At 43.8% G+C, this 24,126-nt stretch overlaps 1 protein-coding gene across 1 annotated transcript in view; it reads left to right on the top strand.

Annotated features, from left to right (window-relative positions):
* Positions 1 to 24,126, top strand: part of csmd2 (CUB and Sushi multiple domains 2) — a gene marked incomplete at both ends in the record, with an annotated part of 282,856 nt that overhangs the window by 88,633 nt on the left and 170,097 nt on the right. Inside the window, 7 exons of the mRNA XM_080019861.1 lie at positions 3,567 to 3,679; positions 6,692 to 6,769; positions 8,322 to 8,409; positions 10,169 to 10,293; positions 14,962 to 15,083; positions 17,694 to 17,797; positions 18,419 to 18,531. Of these exons, the coding sequence (XP_079875987.1) occupies positions 3,567 to 3,679; positions 6,692 to 6,769; positions 8,322 to 8,409; positions 10,169 to 10,293; positions 14,962 to 15,083; positions 17,694 to 17,797; positions 18,419 to 18,531 (743 nt within the window). The remainder of the gene's footprint in view (positions 1 to 3,566; positions 3,680 to 6,691; positions 6,770 to 8,321; positions 8,410 to 10,168; positions 10,294 to 14,961; positions 15,084 to 17,693; positions 17,798 to 18,418; positions 18,532 to 24,126) is intronic.

Below are 24,126 nucleotides of genomic sequence, written 5' to 3'. Positions count from 1 at the left end.
TGAATGGTAAGGGAAGCTGATCCTGACTCGGCCCAAATTGCCCTTTAACTCAAAGAGACATTTTCATTTGTGCGTATGGTGAAAAGGGCAAATTGACACATTGTAATTGGACGGAATGATTCCCATGAAAACTAGATCTGTGGTGTGTGTATGTGTGTGTATGTGTGTGTGTGTGTGTGTGTGTGTGTGTATATGTGTGTGTGTGTGTGTGTGTGTGTGTGTGTGTGTGTGTGTGTGTGTGTGTGTGTGTGTGTGTGTGTGTGTGTGTGTGTGTGTGTGCATGTGTGTGTGTGTGTGCGTGTGCGTGTGTGTGTAAGCGAAAAGTCCATGCTACTCATCGGCATGAAAAAAACTTGATTAATCTCTTGAGATCATCCGAGTCTTATGTTTATTAAACTGTGAGATGCGAAAACATGCAGTTGCCACCCGCTGTTTTCAGTCTTCGTCATAATGGAAGAAGAACAATCACTTAATTGATCCCTGTGGCGAAATTTGTCCCGTGCATTTGACCCATCCTCAGTATTTAGGAGCAGTGGGCAGCTATAGCTTTGTGCCCGGTGGACCAACTCCAGCGCTTGAGCTGATGCCTCGGTCAAGGGCATCGGCAGAAGTGTATCTGAAGTGCATTTTGTTTTAGCGTTGGAGGAAACTGGAGCACGCCGAGGAAACCGACATGAACCTGGGAAAAACATACAAACTCAAAGAAAGGGTTCTGTGCCTTGCTATGCTCTAATCACCTGTACCTGGTCTATCATCAGACCCAGTAGTGATATACCAGGGTACATTGGCTGGCCCTATTTGACACTCTTAATCAAAACTGGCTGAACTAAACTCTAAACTAAACTAAACTCTTAATCAAAACAGGCTAAACTAGTGGCCTCGATTCTATAGGCATCTATGGTCGTTGTACATCTGCAGATCTTGAACCAACTGTAGAGAAGATGTGGTGCCTCCTCACAGCTACTAAACTCACACTTGCTGGATAAACACTGTCTTGCTGAATAAAACACTCCCCTGGGGCCCGCCGCTTTACCGGCCCTGCATCCGCCCCCATTAATCAAGGATAATGTCACACAAGGTTTCATACTTAGACCACCCTCGCATTGCACCATGCCACCTCCAGGCCCCAACGGAGGAAGGCAGGAAGGCAGGGGACGGGATGGGATGGGAGGGAGTGGCATTGGGGGTTGATATAATAATCCAATATGACAAGTAAATTAATAAGGCTCATGTTTGGAATTAATACAAAACAAAAGAACAGCAAAGGGGCAAAGAGAAGGAGAGAGAAAGTGATCCCGGTAAAGGCGAAGGCTGTACAATATGTGATTGATATGGCGCCGGGACATTAATCTTGTTTCTTAGTTCACTCCGTGAGCCCATCTCTTATGCTGCGGGAGCCAAATGATGGGTTGCCCATTATATTTAAGGGTGGACGGGCGGAATGCTCAACAAAGGCAGGCAGATTCTGGAGAGTTGAACCCTTGCACTGCATATTCAGTTAGCGCTCACTACCTTACTTTGGGTGATAACGTCTTACCTAAGAGGCTACAGTATGTATTAAATTTAGGTTTCAAATAGTATGAGTTACAGCAATATGTTTTACGTCCATGTTTGGGGAATATAAAATATCCTGAAAAGAAGCAAGGACCTAAACTGTGTTCTGTACAGTATAACAATTTCCCTTGGTGGTCGTTCATTGCAGGAAGGGCCTTCCTGCTTTACCGCGGGTGATTGACTTACTTATCTCTTCAGTCAATCATCAATACGCTCATGATGTGAGGGAGCATGGCTCTTTTTCCCGCGGTGGATTAGCCCCATCACAGCACTAAACACCAAAGTGACAAGGCCATTTCTGAAGCACCGGCTGGCTTCTTCTGAAATGGACGCCCCTGGCGACAAAGATGGGTTCTCCCTCATGGCGGAGTGAGCTTGTACTGGGGACAAGCTTTTGCAAAAATTCCCTGTAGCCACCGCAGGCAACGACCCCTCAGCCCGGCCACACAGTCACCTGTGACCCTCTTCATCACGGGCACTGGCAGCTCGGGAAATACGGGTCGGATGCAATTGTCTGCGGGTCCATGTCCATGTCGATGGTGGGAAGTAAGCAGGGTCATACTGTAGGTGATTTAAAAATGGGGGAAATGGGTTGAGGTCCGACACTGGGACAGCAGGCGGATGGGGAGGCTGGGTGAAGCCTCGCAGGTGACATGTTTTTACTTCCCATCACCCTCCCCCCCATCCATCTTTGCTGCCTCCAGCATGAACTGAACAAGCCCAAATCACTGACATTTTGAAACATTGTCTGAGCTGCATTTCCTCTCTGTCTCGGTCTCACTCTTTCGTTCGCACTCTCTCTTCCCAACTTCCTAAGATAAGCTCTCTATTTTTTACTCTTACATCCTGCCGTGTTTGCACTCAGCCTGAGCGATTAGCCATGCTGCTGTAAAGGCACCGCCACTCACACCAGTTATAAAACTGTTTGGGTGGCGGGGGGAGTGCTTTGTCTTCATCGAAATAACAGCTAATTCCGCCCAGATTCAGAAACCAGCACACTTTAGATGAGGGGTTCCAAACCTCTTTAATATGAGTGCAGCATGGACCAATCTGGAAGCGCCCAGATATCACTGCCTGGCTGCAGATTCCTCTTTTTTGGAAGGCAAGAGGTAAAGTCTACCTACATACATTGTGAAGCAGCCACGGCTTGACTTTTATCTCTTTTTTATTCCAACTGTGCACCTTTTTCCCAGTTGTTTATTTTATTTATTCCATTCCACCTGTCTACCATTCTGCTCTTCGGTGTTTTTTTTTTTTGTTGTTTTTTTTCTTTCCCCTCTTCTGGGTGTTTGTTCTGGCGGTTTTAATGAGTGCTGGGGTGGAAGTCTCCCATAATGCACTTCTCCTCCACGGAGCGGGACTGATGGGCAAGGAGGGGAGACGAAGCGGACACAGTCGGGGAAATCGAATTTACAGGTGGAAGATTGGAATGTGTATAGTATAGTCGTGCACACGCGCACCTTTGAGGTGTGTGTGTGTGTGTGTGTGTGTGTGTGTGTGTGTGTGTGTGTGTGTGTGTGTGTGTGTGTGTGTGTGTGTATGTGTGTGTGTGTGTGTGTGTTTGTGTGTGCTTGTGCACGTGGCTGGCCCCTGTCCCTGCATGTGTTTGTGGCCCCAAGAGATAAAAGATGATATGTCCCCAAATGACTTTGGCTCGGGCTTTAACAGGTACAAGAAGTGCCTGCTAAGCAAAGGCACTCATTAGCATACAGATCAGGACACACTTTAAGTGTTTGTAAAGTATAATTCATCACAGATTTTTGTCGAGCCTGTAAAAAGGGAGTGTCCTTCCCCAGATGAATGCTACTCTTTTGGTGTAGATATCCCTCCGACGGGTACAGGTTGATTACCAGGTCAGTTTCCCTAAGGGTACCAGTCTATGGAAACCCTTCCTATTGATGGAAGCTTCGATTTTGAATGTAAAAAGTAAGCGAAGGTATGACCCTTCTGTTTTTCCAATGTTGTTGAGTCTCTTCTTAACCTGTATTTTCTTTATTTGTCTGTGTGTACAGGTTCACGGGACCAAACCTTCCCTCCCCCATCATCAGTAGCAAGAACTGGCTCAGGCTGCACTTCACATCCGATGGGAACCACAAGCTGAGGGGCTTCAGTGCTCAGTATCAAGGTAAGGACTTTACCTTAAAAACTGCCCATTTACACAACGCAGGAACTGCTTCAAAGGTGGACAGGTCCTGAATCCACGGGCCAAATACATGTTCATCCTCGCGTGAACGGAGATTATTCTTGAAAATTTTGGGACCCCAGGAAGGAAATGGGCAAAAGGGACCAACACCCATTGCTACTACTTACTGAGGCCTTGGGGGCACCATAGTGTTCAGGAGTCAGTTTCCTGCTTTGTTTATCTATTGAATTTGTCTCTGTTTGTATGAGTTTGTGGCTCAATTTCCTAAAGAAACCTTCATCTTTGGGTCCCTGGGTCCTTGAACACCTGTTCAGTTATCCATACCTGGAACCACTAAGAAAGAAAGAAAACAAAAAATAAAGGAAGATGTACCATGATAAACCAATTATTCCTCACATTTGAGTCCAGTAGAAGTCCAGTTTGGGAAATCGAGAGAATACACCCCATACCGTACATGAATACATACACTATCTCTCTCTCTCGCTCTCTCTCCCTTTGTGTCCATCCGCAGTTTCATTACTCAGAGGGTCGGAGGTCGACTCTGAGAAGGGATGAGCGGGGGGAAAGGATAAAAAAAAGAAATTCAAAGACAATCTCTAGGAATCTCACCTCCAGCCATCAGAGAGGGAAAGGGTTGGAGGGAGAGAGGGAGAGAAGGGAAGAAAAGAAGGCAAGGTGCTTACAGGATTAAAGCGCTGCGTCAGATAAATAAAATACATGTTGAGGAGAGCACAAAGAAAAACAGGGAGACAAGGACTAATATCTTAATTAGATTAGCTATTGACTACATCCAGGGAAATTAAACACACACACACACACACACACACACACACACACACACACACACACACACACACACACACACACACACACACACACACACACACACACACACACACACACACACACACACACACATCAAACCCCATGCCCATATGCCCATGATGCTTCATCTGAGTCTGAACTGCCAGAAGCCTTCAACTGAGTGGAAGAGAGAGTAAACCTAACACGAGAGAAAGGTAAATATATTATTGTAGCGCGTTCACTACCCAGGTTCTTTACAAGGACATGTGGCGCAGGGGTAGCGGTGCAGAAGCGCCAGCACGGCGGGTTTTATTGCAATCATTTTTAGACAGAAAACACTCAAGTGCGGATCATTCAAAGATGACAGAACTTTAAGGATGGGCTCCGATCGGGATTCCTCTGGAGCGCTCCCTGCCATCCCTCTCCTCACTGCAAGACAATCCTATAAGAAACCTTCTCAGCTGCTGTGATTGTCCAGTCATTCCAATTGGCCACAGCTGGCACAGAGGCGGGGAGCGTCAGTCTACCACGCTGACTTCCCCTCGCCTCCTGCAGCCCGCTCGACCACGGCCCAGAGTCTGCCACAATTATATTACATTAATGTGGTGTGGGGGCGGTCTGGGTTGAGCAGCCATGCATGATCTGGATCTAGGTGATTGGGATCAGGGTGGCTGCATACCTGTTGCTCGTTGGTTCGTCTAACGAGCAGTAGGTAAAACCACCATCGCCACACACACTCAGGAAAGGAGCCCTGTATCTACAACATCGTCTTCTGTGTCTTCGTGCTGAAGGTCACTGAAAACAGATAAGGATAAACTGCCCCAATTATATTATATTATATTATGTTATGTTATATTACGTTTTATTATATTATTTTATTTCATACAATAAAATTTATGATTGAGATGGCATCCTTATCAATGGCAATTTTAATTTTAATTGTGAAGTACCTCTATATAAACATTTCTATCAAAGTGCTTTGTAAAGTGCTGTATAAATAACTAAATTATTAACATTTATTATGATTAATATTATTATTATTCGGGTTGCGCTGTTTAGACCGCATAGTGGTTATTATTATTATTATTATTATTAATTTTATTATTATTATACATACTGACCAACAGATGAACTCTCATTTGTCTGAAAAATATCCATCAAAATGAGCCTAAGAGGTAACGGACATAAATAAACATTCATAAGAGTAAAGGTTTAGGACTTTATGTTGACAGCGGGTTTTTTAGCCCATCATTTTACCTCGATGAGTTATTTCTACCTTGTTTTGTTGCTAACTCTCGATGCAGTGAAGTGTTTCTTTTTCTTCTCTATAATTACCATCCAACTCAATAATCTAAAAACTCATCATGCAATTCGGGAAGGAATGAGAGGCTCATTTATATCAGTAATCTGTGCTATATTTGGTCATCCCCACTTCATGACATTGGGAGTGAAATTTAGGTTATTAAGGATCTATTTGCTTATTATCTATTTGCTTATTATTTCAAGAGTTGTTGGATATATTACAGCTGCTGTAGATTTAAATATGGTGATTAATGAGACTTGAGTCACGTTTCCCCTTATATTCTGATTGATTCCCTTCTATTCTGTTATATTATACTCTATTCTATTTTCTATTCTCTTCTATTCTATTATACTCCATTACTGTATATCCCATTATACTCTATTCTATTCCCCTCTATTCTACTCCATTATATTGTATTCCCTTCTATTCTAATGTATAATTTTCTATTTTATTCCACTCCCTTCTAATGTATTCTATTCTATTATTTTCTACCCCTTCTATTCTATTCTACTCCTTCTATTTTACTCTATTGCATTGTGTTCCATTCATTTTTATATTCTGCTCAATTATATTATTCTACTCTCCACTATCCATTCTACTATCCTATTCTATTCTATTCTATTCTGTTGGGCTCTATTCAATGCTGCTCTATTATATTATACTCTATTCTATTCCATTCTACTCTGTTCCATTCTACTCTATTCTATTATATTCTACTGTATTCAATTCAATTGTATTCAATTAAATTATATTCTGCTTTACTTTATTCTATTCTATTATTTTGTACTCTATTATTTTATTTTCTATTCTATTCCCCTAAATTATGTATTATACTATTATTTTATTCTTCTCTATTCTATTGTATTCTGTTCTATTCTCTCCTCTAGTCAAAAAGATGACCGAGCTCAAGTCCCGAGGTGTGAAGATGCTTCCCAGTAAAGACAATCACCACAAGATATCCGTGTGTAAGTTTTAAGTTGTTTCTATTTAAATTATGCTTAATTTGTTCAGTTGTAGAAATATTCATTTGAGCAACAGTTCAATTTAGCATCACCAGGGAATAATACACAAATCATCAAGTTGTTTTTATCCCAACCCCCACCTTAATATTCTGTTAAAAATGACAAAATAAGTTTGAATAAAAGGCTATCCTTAACTGTATCATTGAGAATATTAAAAAGAAAAGCACTGAACTTGGACAGTTGACCCCTGAGCAGCAAGAGAAAGATTAGCTAGATATTTTCCATTAGCCTGAGATAAAACAAATAAAATAAAATAAAATGTGAGCCCTTGTGGCTCACGTGTGAGTTTCCTGGCTCTGTCTCCAGTTGTGAGCGGAGTGGGGAAAAAAATGGCTTTTGGTTTTCGTGATAAATGGGAGCCGCTGTTTGTCAACTCTGTGGGAGTACTTTGCGGGGAAGTGCTCTCTCTTTTTTTTTTTTTTTCTTTTCGTTTTTTAACTCTCCCCACTTTTGTTCAAAGTCACGAAAAAAAGGAAAATCTGTTTTGTTTTGGATTTTTTTTTTATATTAGGATGAAACAGTTGAATTCCAAAGCCAGGAAGGCCATCTTGTAATGCAGAGACAATAACAATAACCTGCACACAAAGCACAGTGGTTATTACATTCTCTCACCCCTTCCTCACTTCTGTGGGGAGGAGGAGGAGGAGGAGGAGGAGAAGGGGAATCTATCGTTCTCTCTGTTTCTCCTTGGCTATCGGCGGGGTAAAAGGGGTCTGAAAGGGGTTGTAGAACAACCTGTCGAACAGAGGAGTGGCTGCATGGCTGATAATCCTGCCTCCGGGCCTTTTTCCAATTTATTTTATCCGCCTCTGCCTGCTTTTCTTTAAAACAAAAAATCCCCCGTCTTATCTAAAACTCTTTCCTCCTTCCTATCATTGTAAAAAAAAGTCTCTAATTCTTAGGGATATTTCCCAAGTACCGATTTTGCACTCATCTTTTTGTCTCAAGCTCCCTGTTCTCTTCCCATTCAATCCGCATCTTAGCCGACGACACACGCCTGTTCTTTGACACCAGCCAAGACACATCTATTATTCATGGCTCTCCTGCCAGTCTCCCGGCTATTGGGTGATAAAAATGACCCGCTGCCGCCCTTGTCCATCACACTGGGGCCTCGCCCGCTTGGCGTGGGTTCACCCGACCCTCATTTCGGTTTCACCCCGTCGTGCTGTTGTCACCGGAAATGCGCGTCGGGTTAAGATTCACTATGGGGAGGAACAGTGAGCAGGGAAATGGCCAATGTCATACTTGAAATTAAGCATCAAAGTGATGTACATAAATGCTAATGGGATGTCAAGCGTGTTGCGTCCACTGGGGAGAAAATGCCAGATTGGCTGTCGCTGTTGTCATGAGAAAATAGTCCTTTGGATCCCTGCACTTTAAATAAAATGACATATGTGTCTATTTTCTGACATTTGTTGCTTTGATGAACCCATTCTCTCTTTCTTTTCTGTTCTCCTTCTTCATCTTCTCCTGTGACGCCTGTTTTCTGTTCCAGTGTCCCAGATGGGCGTGGCGCAGGGACACAACATGTGTCCAGACCCGGGGATCCCGGACCGGGGGAAACGAAAAGGCTCAGACTTCAGGTAGGACAAAGGTGAACTCCCAGGGACACCAAGCTAAGAGGTGTGTGCATGGGGGTTAAATTGGGGATGGATGCAGGTGGACGCCATCAACCCACCCTTCGTAAATTAATGATTGAGGAAGATTGTGAAAGGGTTCTCTTGTCGATGTTGCCATTTTGCTCGCTGATAACTTTTAGAACTCAAAATGTCCATTATCAGGGAAGGTAAACGTTTTGCTGTACTGCAGTCAAGTTTAGTTCAGGCATAGTTTGGGAAACACAAGTTCCAGTACCCGCTAATTCATTTATGTTGCACGATTACTAGTGTTATTACGGTACTATCATACCACTGTGAAGTGAAGATGAGTGAATTGTGGGATTTTTCAGAAAATAAATACACTGGTTTTCTTATTAATGTTAGTGACTGACTAGTTTAAACTACCCAGTTACTTGAAACTTGGAGAATGTGAGTGTATCTTTTGCTCTATTGATGTGTCACTACAGTACTGAAATATCCTGCTTTTGAAGTCAGTCAAAGCAACTTTTCCAATACTCTTTGCCTGCCAACCGTAGAATTATACCACACAGGAGGACCCCTCTCCCCAAATACTAAGCTCTGTGATAAAAACATTTCAAGCCAAAAACCAACACGAGAAGTTTGTACACAAATATCCCCCAATCTTAGCTGCTGCACTACACTAATGAGGCTGTCCCTGTGGGATATAGGCATTACCAATGGCCCCTATGGAAACCTCCTCCTTGTCACAGCCATTTTCTGTATCAATGCTCTGCCCTAACACAGACAAATAGCCACCATCCGTCTCCCACCACTCCCCGCCCCCGTGAAGTCACAGCAGGGGAGGCGGAAGACAATTGAAAGTTATTTTACCCGTTTTCTTTTTGTTTTCCAACTCCCGATAGACCATTTGTCGCTTACCGCAACCTCATGTGCACTCCCACTGTTAGCAGAAAGGGTTCCAGAGAGGGAGGGAAATTGATTGGAGAGTTGGTTGGGAGAAATGACACGGATGCGCCTTTCTCTCCCCTAGGTCGTGGTTTAGAAATGTCAGCCTATTGGCTGGTAGTGACTTTTTAAGACAAATATTTGCTCGCAAATATGGCGGCTTAAAGCTCCACTATACTTCATCCACGATCGAAAATGAACAACTGTGCGACTGCTTGTCTCCAAAGCGTTTTGATCAAAGGTCGCCATACTCACAAACTCAATGCTCCTCACCAGGGGGAGGAGCAGATGAGTTTGTGCTTGGTCGAGGTGGAAGGAGACAAGAGAAAAATGAGGACTATCTCAGCAAGACTTGCTGCGAAAGTTTTCATTTTCAAAGAGTGTAGAAAAAAGGTAGATATTTGTTTTACCATGGCAGATCACGGCTATTTATTAGTTGACAAAGCGGACCTACCGGAAGTACATAATAAACTGTAACCAGTCATGTGAGATTGTTGACTAGTCGTAGATGATGATGCATTGGGGGCGGTGTGTGAGAATTTTGACTAGTTCTGTGACTAGCTCTGAGAGAGGGCCATCCCCAGATATGGCCCATTTTTAGGTCGCAAAACCACCATATTTGCTTTGTGAGTCCTCCAATTTCGTCCTTGTATGAAGTATACAAGATCTTTTACACGGTAGGATGATGAAAGTGACAGGCTATTGAGTAAAAACATACTCGGCTGCGTGGAGTTATTTGTCCAACTAGTCTGTCCTCAAACTGACCCCCTTCCCTACCCCTACCCCCTTTTCGTCCCAAAAACCTCCAAAACTGCAGGCGTGGGGCCACTGTGCATTTTTCCTGTGACGAGGGCTACGAGCTACAGGGCTCCAAGAGCATCAGCTGTTTAAGGGTGACGGACAGTTACGTTGGCTGGAGCGATGACCGACCCATCTGCAGAGGTAAAGAGTTTGTGTCAATGTGTTTCACCTTCATCAATTTGCGGGTATATAGTGTTCATATACAGCGTCCATTTCCATCTTGATCTTGACTCTTGATTCATCATGTTAGTCGTGTCTGGCCTATCTTAGATCCCCCCAGCAAGCTAGCCTTGCTCTAGCTAGCCATGCTGCCCACCCATCCCACCACATGTGCCCGACTGCTAACCATTTTGTGACGGGTAGCGAGAGTGATTTCAATCTGCTGTGTGTCTGCTATGTGCCCTCTGGCTACACATTTTTTTTTCTAGCTTAGGGAAAAGGTTTTCATTTGAGCTAAATTCAGAATTTGAGCTTCATTCGACCTCTGCACACGTCACATGAATACCATCAATTAGCGGAACGGTAAAGACGGCAAAGATTTGACATTTCTGTTTTCATACACTCTATAGTGTATTTGCTGATCTATGGTTTAAGTACATCACCGCCAGTATTACCAGCTGGACTGTTTCTATTCGGTATAGATTTTATATCTGCTACTCTCCACAAATGGAAGTATACAACCAGCAAGAGAACCTCATTAAGTTGTTTACCACCTGGCTCTGGCACCCCAACTATGGTCACTTTATACAGAGAACATCTCAAACAGTGGAATGAGATAAACAAGACCAAAGATAGACAAACTATGAATGAGAATTATAATGAAAAGGAAATTATGAAAGCGACACAGCGGTATACGCACCTCACAGACACGCTCACACAGAAAAGAGCCTCTATTGAAGAGCCTGAAATGCCTTTATAAACAAACTGCCTGCAAAACGGTTGCATGCATGCGCATAATGTTACCAATTTCATTTGCTTTTGGCATGGTGTTGCGATAAAGCCTTGTTGCCGGGTGCCACTATCAGTCACAAACTGGACAGCAGTCATTAAGTTTGCCGTTTGGTGTGTGTGAAAGCCTGTTTTTCAATCAGTCTGTCTTTTTTATGAAACTTGCAAATGCGGAGGTGGCAGATTGTTTGTCTTGTTCCATTGATTCGGTGGCACTAAATGTTGGGCCATTACTCTGAAAAGGGCCCCCGTTATTGCGCGGCACCCAGAGGTAACTCCTGAAAGTTTGCTGAGTAATTTAGCCAAACAATGTCATGCTGCACTTAAGCTGAGATGTTCAGAGAGGTTTAGTGAATACATAAATCGAGGAACTCCCATCAAAACCGTCCTTGATGTGAGCTAAGGGTGAACCTAGGATGCAGCCGGTGGCTGAGGGAGAGAAGTAAATGAAAGGGATTTTCCCTACTTAACTCAGGAGGGAGTAGATTGAATGAAAAGTGACATTTAGTCAACACTACTCAGGGTTTTGGCATGAGCATCTCCCCAAATAATGATACATAGTTATATTTATGTGGACTATAAATATTTCAGAGAAGCATTAGGATAGATCCCCCATGCTGCAGCTGCTGAATGGCCTTTCTGCAGAACCTGGGTAGAGCCTGATAGCAAGCGGTCCTTTGAGGATGTGGAAGACTTCGGTTGAGTGAAATATCCATTCATTTATTTTATAATCAGAAAATGTGGTAGCCGTGAGTTGTACTGTAGACCTTAAAATGGGAATTTTCCCTTGGAATCTCAATCAAGGTAAGGTACTGACAATGCACTCAATAGAAACATCCTTGGGCATCAATACAAACATGCTGCTGTAGTGAATGGCTCTGACATGCTGACCATCTAACTCTCTACACCAGGAAAATGGTACGTACATCAGCCAGTGTTTTTTGCCAGGTTCAGCGTTCTCCAACTCATCAGTTTCCCTTAACACCTTGGGAGAATTATTGGCAATATTGTCCGGGCATCTCATCCCCTTCATAGTGGCCTCCGGGCCTTTCCTCGCTGCTCCACTCCACCTAATGTGCACCGAGAAATCCAGTTTGCCAGGGTCTCCCCCGTCCTCTTTGTCTTAGAGTGATCCAATTGAGGCCCCTAAATGAGATTATACCACTGAGGAGAAAGAGGGGGGGGGGGAGGGGACACCAAATGCGGAGGGATTACGGGGGTGGGCGGTTTTATTGTACTTCCTCTGATCCGAGCTCTTGCCAATCACCTGCGACTAAATTAAAAATACATCCAAGCAACAGCACATTTAAGGAATGATTATTAATTTGGTAGATGATTCTCTTTTCATTTCACGGACCTTGTCTTTCCTGTAGCACGGACTCCGACCTCGCCGACTTCACTCACCTTCCGTCAGACACAGTAAAATAACATTCTCCTGCAGAACACTTATTTCCATTAGCCCTGACGAACGATCGGGCACCGTGTCATTGGTCCGCCTGGGACCATTTGAATAAAGATTAAATAACGGCCGGGCATAATACAAGACACATCTGTGTCGTTCATCGACATTCGTCATCGCTAAACTCGGCCGGATTGTCATTCGAAGTAGAACGAACGGTAAAAAAAGGCTTCATCTGGCGCCGCTAATTTATCCTCTCTCGGGAGGCAGGAATTGCCAGCCGCTGGCACTTCCCCCCACTGTTTCCCGTGCTCTTTCTGGTCAGAAAAAAGGTTGTTGCTTTTGATAGCCGAGTGATCGGCCTCCTGGAGTTATTTTTCTCCACCAGGATCACTGCTGATGGTGCTTATTATTGTGTGTGCATGTGATGGGTGGGATGGGAGGCGGTGTGACTTTACATGCTGGACTTTCTCCCCTTCCTATAATTTTTTATTGAGGTCACCCTAGCTGTCAGCACCACTTAAATTAATTACTTAATTATTGCCCAATCTTCCTCCAAAAGTTCTGTTTCACTGGGGCTTTGGTATGAGGAGAGTGGGGTGAAAGGTGGTGCGCAGAGGGCCGGAGTAGCACTCATGCAGGCATCGAACAGGAGGCACAGGAGAAACAACCTCGACACCATGACTGGACCTCTGCTCCCTTTTTTAAAAGACTCCTTGTCACCTCTCAGTACAGGAAGTTTGGTGTTCGATGTGTTTTCCGAACTATTGCGACTACGTATCCTTATTACAGCTGTGTTTCCCTATTCAATGTCACTTTTAATTTTTAATGACTTCCATTAACTTCTGTAACACTGGAAAACAGTTGAATCATCCCTCCAGGGAGAATGCGCACAGTCACACGTCTGCAGATAACATGGCTCATCATCGTGCCCAGGCACTCTGAGTGATACTTCGGGTGAGAAACTGCAATGCAGCAACTTAGCCAAGTCATAAAAAACACAATAAACACAGGTTGCATGACTCATATCTAAACAGATAGGACATAAGGATCCGCTCAGGTGTCTCGAGTGTGCTGATTGAAGAGATTTTTTTTCTCTGATCACCATTGTCTTCCCACACAGCTGATACCTACAGACACAGATATGAATACTTGCATCACTGCTCCATCTGGCTCGTTATTCTTACGCAAACACTCTCTCACACACATACATTTCCCTTTAAGGACTCATTAGAAGCACCACTTTAATTTTAAGAGGTGTTTAAAAGTTTTGGCATCTAGAGGCCCCCAAGGGGCCTTAATAACAAAATGTTACATCCTTTTTTGTAAAAGTTTCCTTCCGTTGCTGCCCAAGTGCATGTTTTCATCGATAATAAGAATATATACATACATACAGTCATGCCTGGAGCTACAGCAGTCAATGATAAACCGCAAACGCTTTGTTTTTCTGATTGCTTATTTCCCGATGATTCACGGCTGCAATTAACTCTGTCTGGCTGTTTTAAATGGGGCGCTGAAGCAGCAAGTCAAGTGCTTGGAGTGTACTTCAGTAGATTTTGTTTGGATGGCACTTCTCTTTACGATATAATGATGGTTCATAAACAAAACAATTGCGACATTATCCCTACCAAGCAGCTGCGCACGATGCAGCTCCATCAAAAAGTTATTCCCCGCCGTTTAGAGCGAATATGAGGGCGATCCCCACTTTGAGATTATATCGATCTGGTGTTGTAACTTAAAGCAGATTGACCGCCTTTAGATATCACTTCAGATCCAGAAGCTGTTTATTTGACCAGGTAGATTTTAATGTGCCAGGAGTTTGTCTTGGTCTGAGTCGGTACAATCAATCAAACAAAACAAAAAATATATAAATAAACAGAACACACAAAATATGCACCGTGCACAAGATCAATTAAAGGGCTACACATGGACTAAGTGTGAAATGGCAAATTGGACATATTCACATTCATCTGGTCAAGACTTCTATTTCAGTTTCCATGTAGCATCACCACTAGCTAGCATTAGCATGTTAGCAGTGTGACGCGAGGGGTGTGAATCCAGTCACAGAAGTGAGTTGCTTTTTTTCATTATTCAGAAATAACTGACCACTGATTGCCTCGGTTATCCAATACGAAGGGAATATTCCACAGAGCCACGTAGTAAATCATGATAACCTTAAGGGAGATGGTTGCTTGAAAAAATTAATCGAATGACCTCGGTCTGACGTCGTCAGTTGTTCCCTAAAAGTGGTGCATATAAAGCTTTGGCATTCGCACACCCATAGAGTTAGCATTAACCTATCACAGCAAAGCTTACTTTGTTTCCAGCGGGCTTTGGCAAGAGTCTATCAATTAATTGATTTAATTTGTGGTCCTTACATTAAAAAAAGTGTTTAGTCCATTATTTGCCACCAAACAGACTTGCTAACTTCTGCTTTTGCTAACTATCGCCGTCTTCCGTAGCACCGATGTGTGGTGGGCAGCTGAGGGGACCCAGCGGCATCATCTCCTCACCCAACTACCCCGTCCAGTATGACAACAACGCCAACTGCACCTGGATCATCACCGCCACGGACACCACCAAGGTAAAAGCCATTACCGCAGGGATTAAGGCGATAAGAGTCCGGAGCCTTTCTTATTAGATTTGAATTGATTTGGATTTCCTGCTGTTGGACAGGCGCCGTTTTTTTTCCACTTTTTTTGTCTTTATTTTTCATTTGGTTCAGAAAGTCGTTCTCAAAAAGCAGCTGGCCCGCATGCGAAATGGAGCCTTTTGTCAGCACAAAATAACTGATATAGGTATATTGCAGTGGAATTGCTAGGGGACATTTTGGGGGTCTATTCAGCTCATTGTCTTTGAGAAGTTATGACAGAAAATATGAAAAAGAGATAGGGGCAGGGGAATCGAGGCAGTGGAAGACAGATATAGTTATTAAAATCACCTGTGGAGAGCGAGGGAAGAGGACGGGGAGGAATGGAATGACTCTGAGGATATCATGACGATGACGCAGACGGTTCGGCTTGGACCGACGACTTTGGAGTTATGTTCAAGGCCACACGTCCGCCCGCTTGCCAAATATCCTTCCTGTGAACTCAGACAAAATGGCTTTTTTTCAAATCATTTCTCTTATCGGCGCTGGGCCCGAGCTGAGGAGAGGCTATTTGAGATGAGATTGACATACAAAACACGCACCTGTAGACAACGTGCCAGCCATAGATACACATGGCAAACAGCCGGCCAAAATAGACAATGAAACTTTGGGATGTCGCTCGGTTCACGTCGTACTGCAGCTGAAGATGGAGGACCCCAGCTCGCTCTCTCTCTATCTCTCTCTCTCTCTCTCTCTCTCTCTCTCAGAGAGGTAATGACTTTCTATTTCTGCCCATCCACGTAGGGTCAGACATGAACCACCAGGGGAGCACGGCCGGTTGTTTGTCAAAGTTAAAATCCCCCGGCCAACATTATGGACCATAAATGACGCAGGGTTCGGGTTGGACATCGGTCTTTCATCACAAGGCGTCACACACCGATCAGGGATGGGGAAAAACTGTGCTGAAATAGCCAAAATGAGGACACCACAAAGGGCATGGTGTCCTTATGTGGATTTTGTTTTTCTTCCCTGCTTTTTCCTCTCTCTCCACTCTGTCCATCACCTGTTGGCTGGCAGATGGCGGAAGCATGGAAGAGTTTCTGCAATCGAGCGGCATTCATCTGGTTCTCTGACCTCCTTTGCCTCTGCGCCATCCATCTCCGCTCTGATCCTTGGCAATTTTCATTAGGCAACGTGTTTAACATAGGACAGAATGCAATTTGCATTTATATAAGCTTTTTCATTAGGCCGCACTTTTCCAGGACCCCTTCTGAAAACATTCCGAAAATTTGCCCGGAACTCAGTGGCAGCCAATTTGAAATAGACCAGACTGTCCAAGCTTTTCCCTTTTTTTTTTCTATTTTTATCTTTGTCCTGATTTCCCCTTTATCAACATCTTGGCCAAACAAACTCAACACAAATCATATTTCATTGTGTATCTATATTCTTCTATATTTTCTTCTTATTTGGACCGGCCACACATGCTAGTTCCGTTTTCTTTCATCCAATTCTTAAAACAAATAACAACAACAACAAAACATCAAGGATGACTTCAGCCTTTGTACTTAAAATGGCCATGTTGACCATTCATTGACATCCTCAGAATCTCCGCTTTCATCTACCTTCCCCTCCCTCTCCTTACCTGCCTCATTAGGCCAACTCCATTCACCTGCGCACACGTCTGTTCCCGATCAGCAATCAAGCCACTATATATGCCTCTCTCACCAGTCACTCATTGCCAGATTGTTTTCGATGCTTGCACCAGACTCTCCAGCGTTCTCCAGATTGAGTCCCCGCTACCGACCCTGCCTCGCCCCGACCACGTATCCTGCCTGCCCCCTGCCTGTCTTCTGTCTGCCCTCCCCGTTATCGAACCTGCCTGTCCCCGACGACGTATCCTGCCTGCCCCCTGCCTGTCTTCCGTCCGCTCTACAAAATAAAAGACATTACCAAATATCCCTGCCTGTCTTTGTGCTGCAATTGGGTCCTAACCACACCCGTTACACCAAAGACTAACCAGTTCGATGTCATAAGTCCGACAGATCACTCCACAATGTCGCAATGACTTCACTCGCTACTTTGCCAAGGAAGGTATAGAGCACCATGTGGACCGTCTGGTGGGCAATCAGATGGTTGGTGGTCACTGGACAAGAGGTTAAAGTTGGCCCAAAGAATATGTTATCAGAGTGTGACCGCGAGAATATGACTGCATGAGCTTGGATTGTAGAACAATGTGGACATTCCATTCAATTAAAAACCTCTTGATCGTATCCCAGTAAAATGATACTGTGATAAGGTATTGACGATGCAAAGGGATTGAGAATTGTTAGATGGTAAAGCAATGCAACGCTGGAAAATGACAGAATAAGCTACGCACACTTTCCATAGATGCAAAGATACTGATAGAGTGAAGCTGTCAAGAATGCTCCCAATCCAACAAAGGTATAGATTGATGGATGGATATTAGGACTGGACAGTAGCAGATGGGAAAGGGAGGGTGTTGGGGGTCGCGAACCTGCAGACCATGTGTCTGAAAAGGGTTGAGCCTTCTGTCATCCATGGTTCTGTTGTTCACAATGATTGAATCCCCCCACTGTCCTCCAGGTAATCAAGCTGATGTTCGAGGACTTTGACCTGGAGCGTGGCTATGACACCCTGACGGTGGGAGATGGAGAGGTGGTGGGGGACCAGAAGACTGTGTTCCACGTGTGAGTGACCCCCACTTTTCACTTTAGTACTTTCTTTTCACCCTCGTCGCTATAACCTGTTCTCCCCTTGCTCCCTGTGCTACCGCTGACATTGTCAATCATCACTGTAGTAGGAAAAAACCCCCAGAAAAGAATAAACCATCACGGCCATATGTGCAGCGCTGTCGCTGGTTGAATATTGAGGCTGTGCGATAATGGGAGGCTTGATCTAGCAGATGCTCTGTTACGTTTGGCAGCATGTTGTTATTAATTGTGTTGGAATTTACCGCCCTAATAAAGTTTTATTGATCGATTCTTCACGCAAAGCTGCCACTTCACCCACTGGGGATGAGATGGGGAGGGCGGAGGGTAGATGTGGCTGAGGTTATTTATTTATTTCTTCATGTCATCTCTTGATTTATTATCTCTTATTGTTGTTCTCTCTGTCTCTCTCAATTCCATTAAATTCAATTGAAAGATCTATATTGGCATCTGTTTTTAATATATATATATATATATATATATATATATATATATATATATACTAACATATGTTTACATTGCCAAAGAAAATGGAAAACATGTACACTCTGTTTCAAAGAAGCTGTCTGGTTTTTAACTTCTACCTCCTCGCTCCTTCAGCCTGTCAGGGACGTCCACTCCGGACCTGGTGGTCAGCACCAGCCACCAGATGTGGCTCAACTTCAAGACAGATGACACCAGTGGCTCCCTGGGCTTTAAGGTGACCTACGAAGGTAAGGGAGCAATAAACGACAAAGGAAATCCATCACTCTAAAAAGTTATTGAAACATGTATGCTTCAACCATATGCTAAGGGGAATTTTAAGCCAGCGTGAAATATACTGCAACAAATATAATGGAAATTTCATAGGCCGACCTGGGAAGTTAACTGTCTTCCCGAAGATTTATGTTCCAATGTCCATCATTAGGTGTAGGTGTATTATTACACTATCATAGACTTATACTATCTAGTGGCATACAATGAACTAAAAACACAATGAATTGCAATTAATATATTATTTGAATTATAATTTATTGCCGACTACAAATTCATGATTGTGAAACCTCTAATACAATTCAAAGAAGCCATAGTCAAAGTTGTGATACTCAAGGTAGCAATACGGCAATTAGTAATAGTTAAAGAAGTGTAACTCAAAGATTCCATACTCAAAGTTTCCATACTCAAAGTTTCTGTATGCAAAGTAACTATACTCAAGGTACAAATACTCAATGTAGTGACAAAGAAATTTTACTCAAAGAAGTGATACTCACTTACGCACCATAATCAAAGTTACAATTCCCCCCTACAGAGACTAAAACATTTATATTTACAATTTTGTTTTTCCCCGCGACTCACTCACAGCTCAGCGCTGACGTCGTTGGCTGCGAACGTGCACATTTCCCTTCAGTCTACTGTGACATTCATGTCCTCCCTGACATCTGTCATCCCCAAACCTCCTGTTTTAGAGTGGTGGGGGCACCAGGGAGGTGGTGTCGATCTCCATGGGGGACTTTTACTGTGAATATCTTGCTTTCATCAATTAACCAAATGTTCGATGACCATGTCATTTTCTCGCCCTTTAATTCAACTTCTGTCTCTATCTCACTTCATTGGCTTTTAATTATTGTTTGATCAGCCGCTACTGTTTCCCCATAAATGTTTAGCTAAACATCCTTTTACTCTGCATCTGCCATCCTACTGTAGTTGCTCTGTACGTGCGTGTGTGCATGCGTGCGTGTGTGTGCGCGTTTGTGAGATAGGCAGATGCCAATGGGGAAAAGAGGCAAGAAATTCAGTGTAAGTCATAGTGTGTGTGTGTGTGTGTGTGTGTGTGTGTGTGTGTGTGTGTGTGTGTGTGTGTGTGTGTGTGTGTGTGAAAAAGGCAGATGCCGATGGGGAAAAGAGGCAAGAAATTTACAGCGTGAATCATAGCGTGTGTGTGCGTGTGTGTGTGCGTGTGTGTGTTTGTGTGTGTGTGTGTGTGTGTGTGTGTGTGTGTGTGTGTGTGTGCGCACGCATGAGGAGACCACCGGGAGGAGGAGACCTCCCTCCTCCCCGCTCGCCCGCAGATGCTCAGGGTTTTCATCAGCTAAAACATACCAGCGGAAAGTGGAGCAAAGCAAAGAGTAATTAAAACAATGAGTTTCACTTAATGAAGGAGAAGCAGCGCTTTGAACCACTTCACCTCCCGCATCGGAGCAGCCCGAAAATCTTATTTGCATTATCTATTTCATGGAATTTTTTTTGTTTTTAAAGCCCAACCATCAAGTGTCTGCGTGCATTAGTTCTGCAGTGACCTCAATCGTTCATCTGAGACCTCCCCGCAAACGGAGCTAGCGCACTCATGGAGATAACTCACGACTCATAACCTGCGCCACAATGCAAGAAAAACCCGTTCCGCAGGTGTTTACAGGAGTTGCGTATTATGGGATGCATACATGACCTGCTGTTTCTCCGTCGCTTCTTCTGACTTGGCGTCAAAGCCCGACTGCACACGGGTTTAACTCCCATTACAATGCCTGGATGCAATGTTGAACAGACAGGGACAACAAATATGCCATTACATCTGATCCCTTATTCATGAGAGTCACAACTTCTGCTCTTCACACACACACTCGCTAACGTGCACGGGGGCTCCACACCGACGCGAATCCGTGCAACCCGAGCGTACGCCTGCACATCAAAGGACTCTTATTTGCTTCCATTTTCCCTCATGTTCTAATTGTGGCAGCCCGCCGGGGGAGAGGGGCCCTACTTGAGAAGGAGAACACTGCAGGGATTTTTTTTATGTTTACTTTTTTGTTTTTCCATTGAGTTTGCTACTGTGCTGCAATGACAACGCGTGTGTGTGTGTGTGTGTGTGTGTGTGTGTGTGTGTGTGTGTGTGTGTGTGTGTGTGTGTGTGTGTGTGTGTGTGTGTGTGTGTGTGTGTGCACGCAGGCATTTCCTTTTGTTTCTACCTTCCGTCTTGTATCCATCGCCCTCCTAGTTCCATATCTCTACCCCGGCTCCTGAACTGAAACCCCCTTATCCTTCCTCAAGAGTCCTCCTCTCCTCAGCCTTCCTCTCCTCCTCCTCCCCCCTTTTCAAAGGTGACTTCCACTACAGATCAGTGAGTTGTCTGCCTCGCCCATGGGGCCACCTCACCTCACATCACCAAGGTGGCGGCTCTTTGGGGCTCTAAATCTGCACTCTAAAATGTGACAGCGCCTGGTGAAGAGGGGACCAAGTCAGCAAATCAACACGAAAGTTTTTTGTTTTGTTTTTCAATGCGCATTTCGTTTTTTTTCATATTATGAACGTTTCAATGCTGAAGAACCCGCTCAATATAAAAAACAACAGTTTTAGGATCATTAAATACTTATAGTTTGACACCAAAGTAAGCTTGTTTTCATCTCTGTGTCTCGGTCTGGGGCGCGTTGTATAGGCGTGGTGATCTATCTGCAACTTTGGCTTCATTGGCTCTTGTTCCAGAGTTTCGTTTGAAACGCCTCCCATAAACAAAACCAAACACAGCGTCACTGTCAGCAGACATATGCTTGTTGTCGATCTATGATGAATGAAAGCTTCACGAGTTCCGCAAGTTTTTTGTTTTTTTTTACTCAATCTCTCAACTTATTTTAAAATTTTGAGGGAGCAGTTGAGTTTTTGGAGTTACTCACCCATTGTTGAGCTCAGAACAACAGCACAGGCAGGGATCTCACGGTTCCTTTGATGCACCGATGCAGATCAAAATAATCCTTCGATAGTCTGTCTGATGTCACGTCACAAAGTAAAACCCTTTTGATAAAATAAGGTTATAAATTAACCCAGACTACACTGGGCCTTCGCATGGTAAAAAAAATAAAAAAGGAAGGAGAAGAAGAGCTGACGTCACCTCCGTAACAATGTAGAACAGATAAACACTAGTTTACTTCTCTGTGAAAACATCATCTCTGTGTAGTTCTGGAGAATAAGAAGAGGATGAAAGAAGCTCTCGTTTATATCGCGTTACTGCGCTGGCAATGCAAGGCAGCAGGCGGCGGGGTGCTCCCAGAAAACACCAATTCCCAGAATGCACTGGTGGTTTTTATGCGTGCGGCCTACTTGAACACAAAACACCAGTCGCTCTCACAAATGATGATTGTCATTATTAGAGCTGCCGCATGTGGATAATTTAGAGATTTACCAGCATTGTGGCTAACTACCCTCCGTGAAATTTTCCTTTTATTGCAAGTATGGTATGAGGTTTATGTGGTCGCATCTTGGATGGGTGACCTTATTTCCCCGATGCCCTGGAGTTCAAGCTCCGCAGAATTCAACCAGAGAGAGAATGTGTCTGGTGACCTGGGAAGCTGAACAGTGGTGAAGGTAGATGCATAAATCACTGGATAATGAATTAGGGAGCGAGAGAGAGAGAGATAGAGAAATAATTTGTGAGTGGTTGTGTATGCTTGCAAATATGCTTCGGTGCAAAAAGTTTCTCCCGATTAGATTAAATGTTATGCCACACATGAAGGGCACGTATGGGTTTTTAGGGTTCTAGCATTTTTAGTAGGATTTTATGGTTGAAGGACATTGCAAGATTGCTGAGTAACATTTGAAGGGACTAGGCGCAGAAAGGTGGAGAGATTGTGGTAAAGCAAGTTGAGATAAATGCAAATATGCTAATGCTAAGGGTTGACGTTTTAACACTATGACACCTCTCCAAAATAAACCTCTAGGACTTATGATGACTTATGATGAAGGTAGACATCCAATTGTAACTAAAAGACTAAAAGGTTGATGTACATTTTAGCTGGCAAAGAAGCAAAAATAGAAACACTTGAGTATATTTTACTTTGCTGCCAGTCCAATTCCTTCCAATAGGGAAGGAGTAGGTCACAGAAAATACCTACTGGAATATGGAAACAATGAGGAATCGGGCTGCTTTCAAGTGTCATTATTGCATTGTGAACTAAAGAAAATTGACTGATCCCACTGGCAATCCTACATGCTAAAGTTATCTCACCTAAAATGAGGTAATGCATGAATTTAACATAAGCTTCTAAAGTTTACCGCTGGAGTGGACGGTGAAACGTGAAGATAGCGGCGATGAAATGAAAGAAAAATGAGAGAGAGAGAGAGAGAGAGAGAGAGAGAGAGAGAGAGAGAGAGAGAGAGAGAGAGAGAGAGAGCTGGAGCACTGAGTATATCTGAGTTTTGACACTGATACTTTTTTAAACCTGTGGAGATTAGTCGAGAGTTCAAATGGAAACATTCAACTGAGTTGAATGGGTCAATGTCCCAAAACGCCCGAATCAATGTATTTGTTTTGCAGTGTTTACCCAGTCCTTCACTCCTTTGACCCAGCTGTTTCCCCTCTTCTGCTCTCTCACCTTCCCTCCTTCTCTAGACCTTTGCCTCCTCTTTGGCTTCTCCCCATCCCCCTTTCTCTTCCATCAGCCCTAACCCTGCCTCCCCTCTCGCTCTCCCCTCTTCCCGCAGTCCAAACAAACAAGGTTTCTGATTTGCTGTGTGTCCTGTTGCGTGCCCGTCTGTTTCCACAAATTGAATAATTGATGCGACAGCGCTACTTTATCCAGCACACACAGAACCCAAGCACAGCAAACACAACCCTGTGCATGCCCACACACTCTCTAGCTAATTCTTCGCAACAAGGAGTTGTGAAAAGTCACTTCTTCCATTAGAACATATAGAAATGTGGATATGACTTTCCACTGGGCCGGAGGCACATTGTTGATACCCTGGGTGCTGAAAAGCTACAGATAGTGTCGTGGGGACATTTTTAGTTTTTTGTAAAGACAAGACACTTGCTCCTCGTCTCCTCCACCTCCTCTGAGGAAATACTATTGGAGGAGCCGCGGGAGAGCGTCGGCCATAACCATTCTACCAAGAAAGGATCACATTAGTGTCCTCACTTCATTTAAGTGTTAATAACCTTTACATCTAGATATTCCCATCTGGGTGTTGTGGAACCATGTGTGGTCACTTCATCTGCACATGGGGGTTGTGGTTACATTTCCTGGACTATATTGATACATGATTGATAATAAAAATCATAATAAATATAGCTTCAGGCAGCAATACACAATGCGAACAGAATGTGTTTATTTCCAAATATGGCGAAAGAGATAAAATATCTACCAAAATGCCCTGCCGACTTCAAGCAGGTAAGACGACACACACACACCTACACCTGGGTAGTTTGAAACCACCTCAGACCGATGGAGTCTACGCCAAGGACATAGCACTATGCAAATCCCCCCCCCCAGAGCCACAATTAGCACATATATAATGAATTGGATGATCTAATTTCGCTCCACCACCTGACCGGTCCCGTAATGAAT

The sequence above is a fragment of the Zeus faber genome, assembly GCF_960531495.2.
Source record: "Zeus faber genome assembly, chromosome: 1".
Lineage (NCBI taxonomy): Eukaryota > Metazoa > Chordata > Actinopteri > Zeiformes > Zeidae > Zeus > Zeus faber.
The sequence above is the reverse complement of the archived record's forward strand: the minus strand, read 5'-3'. Positions and strand labels throughout refer to the sequence as shown.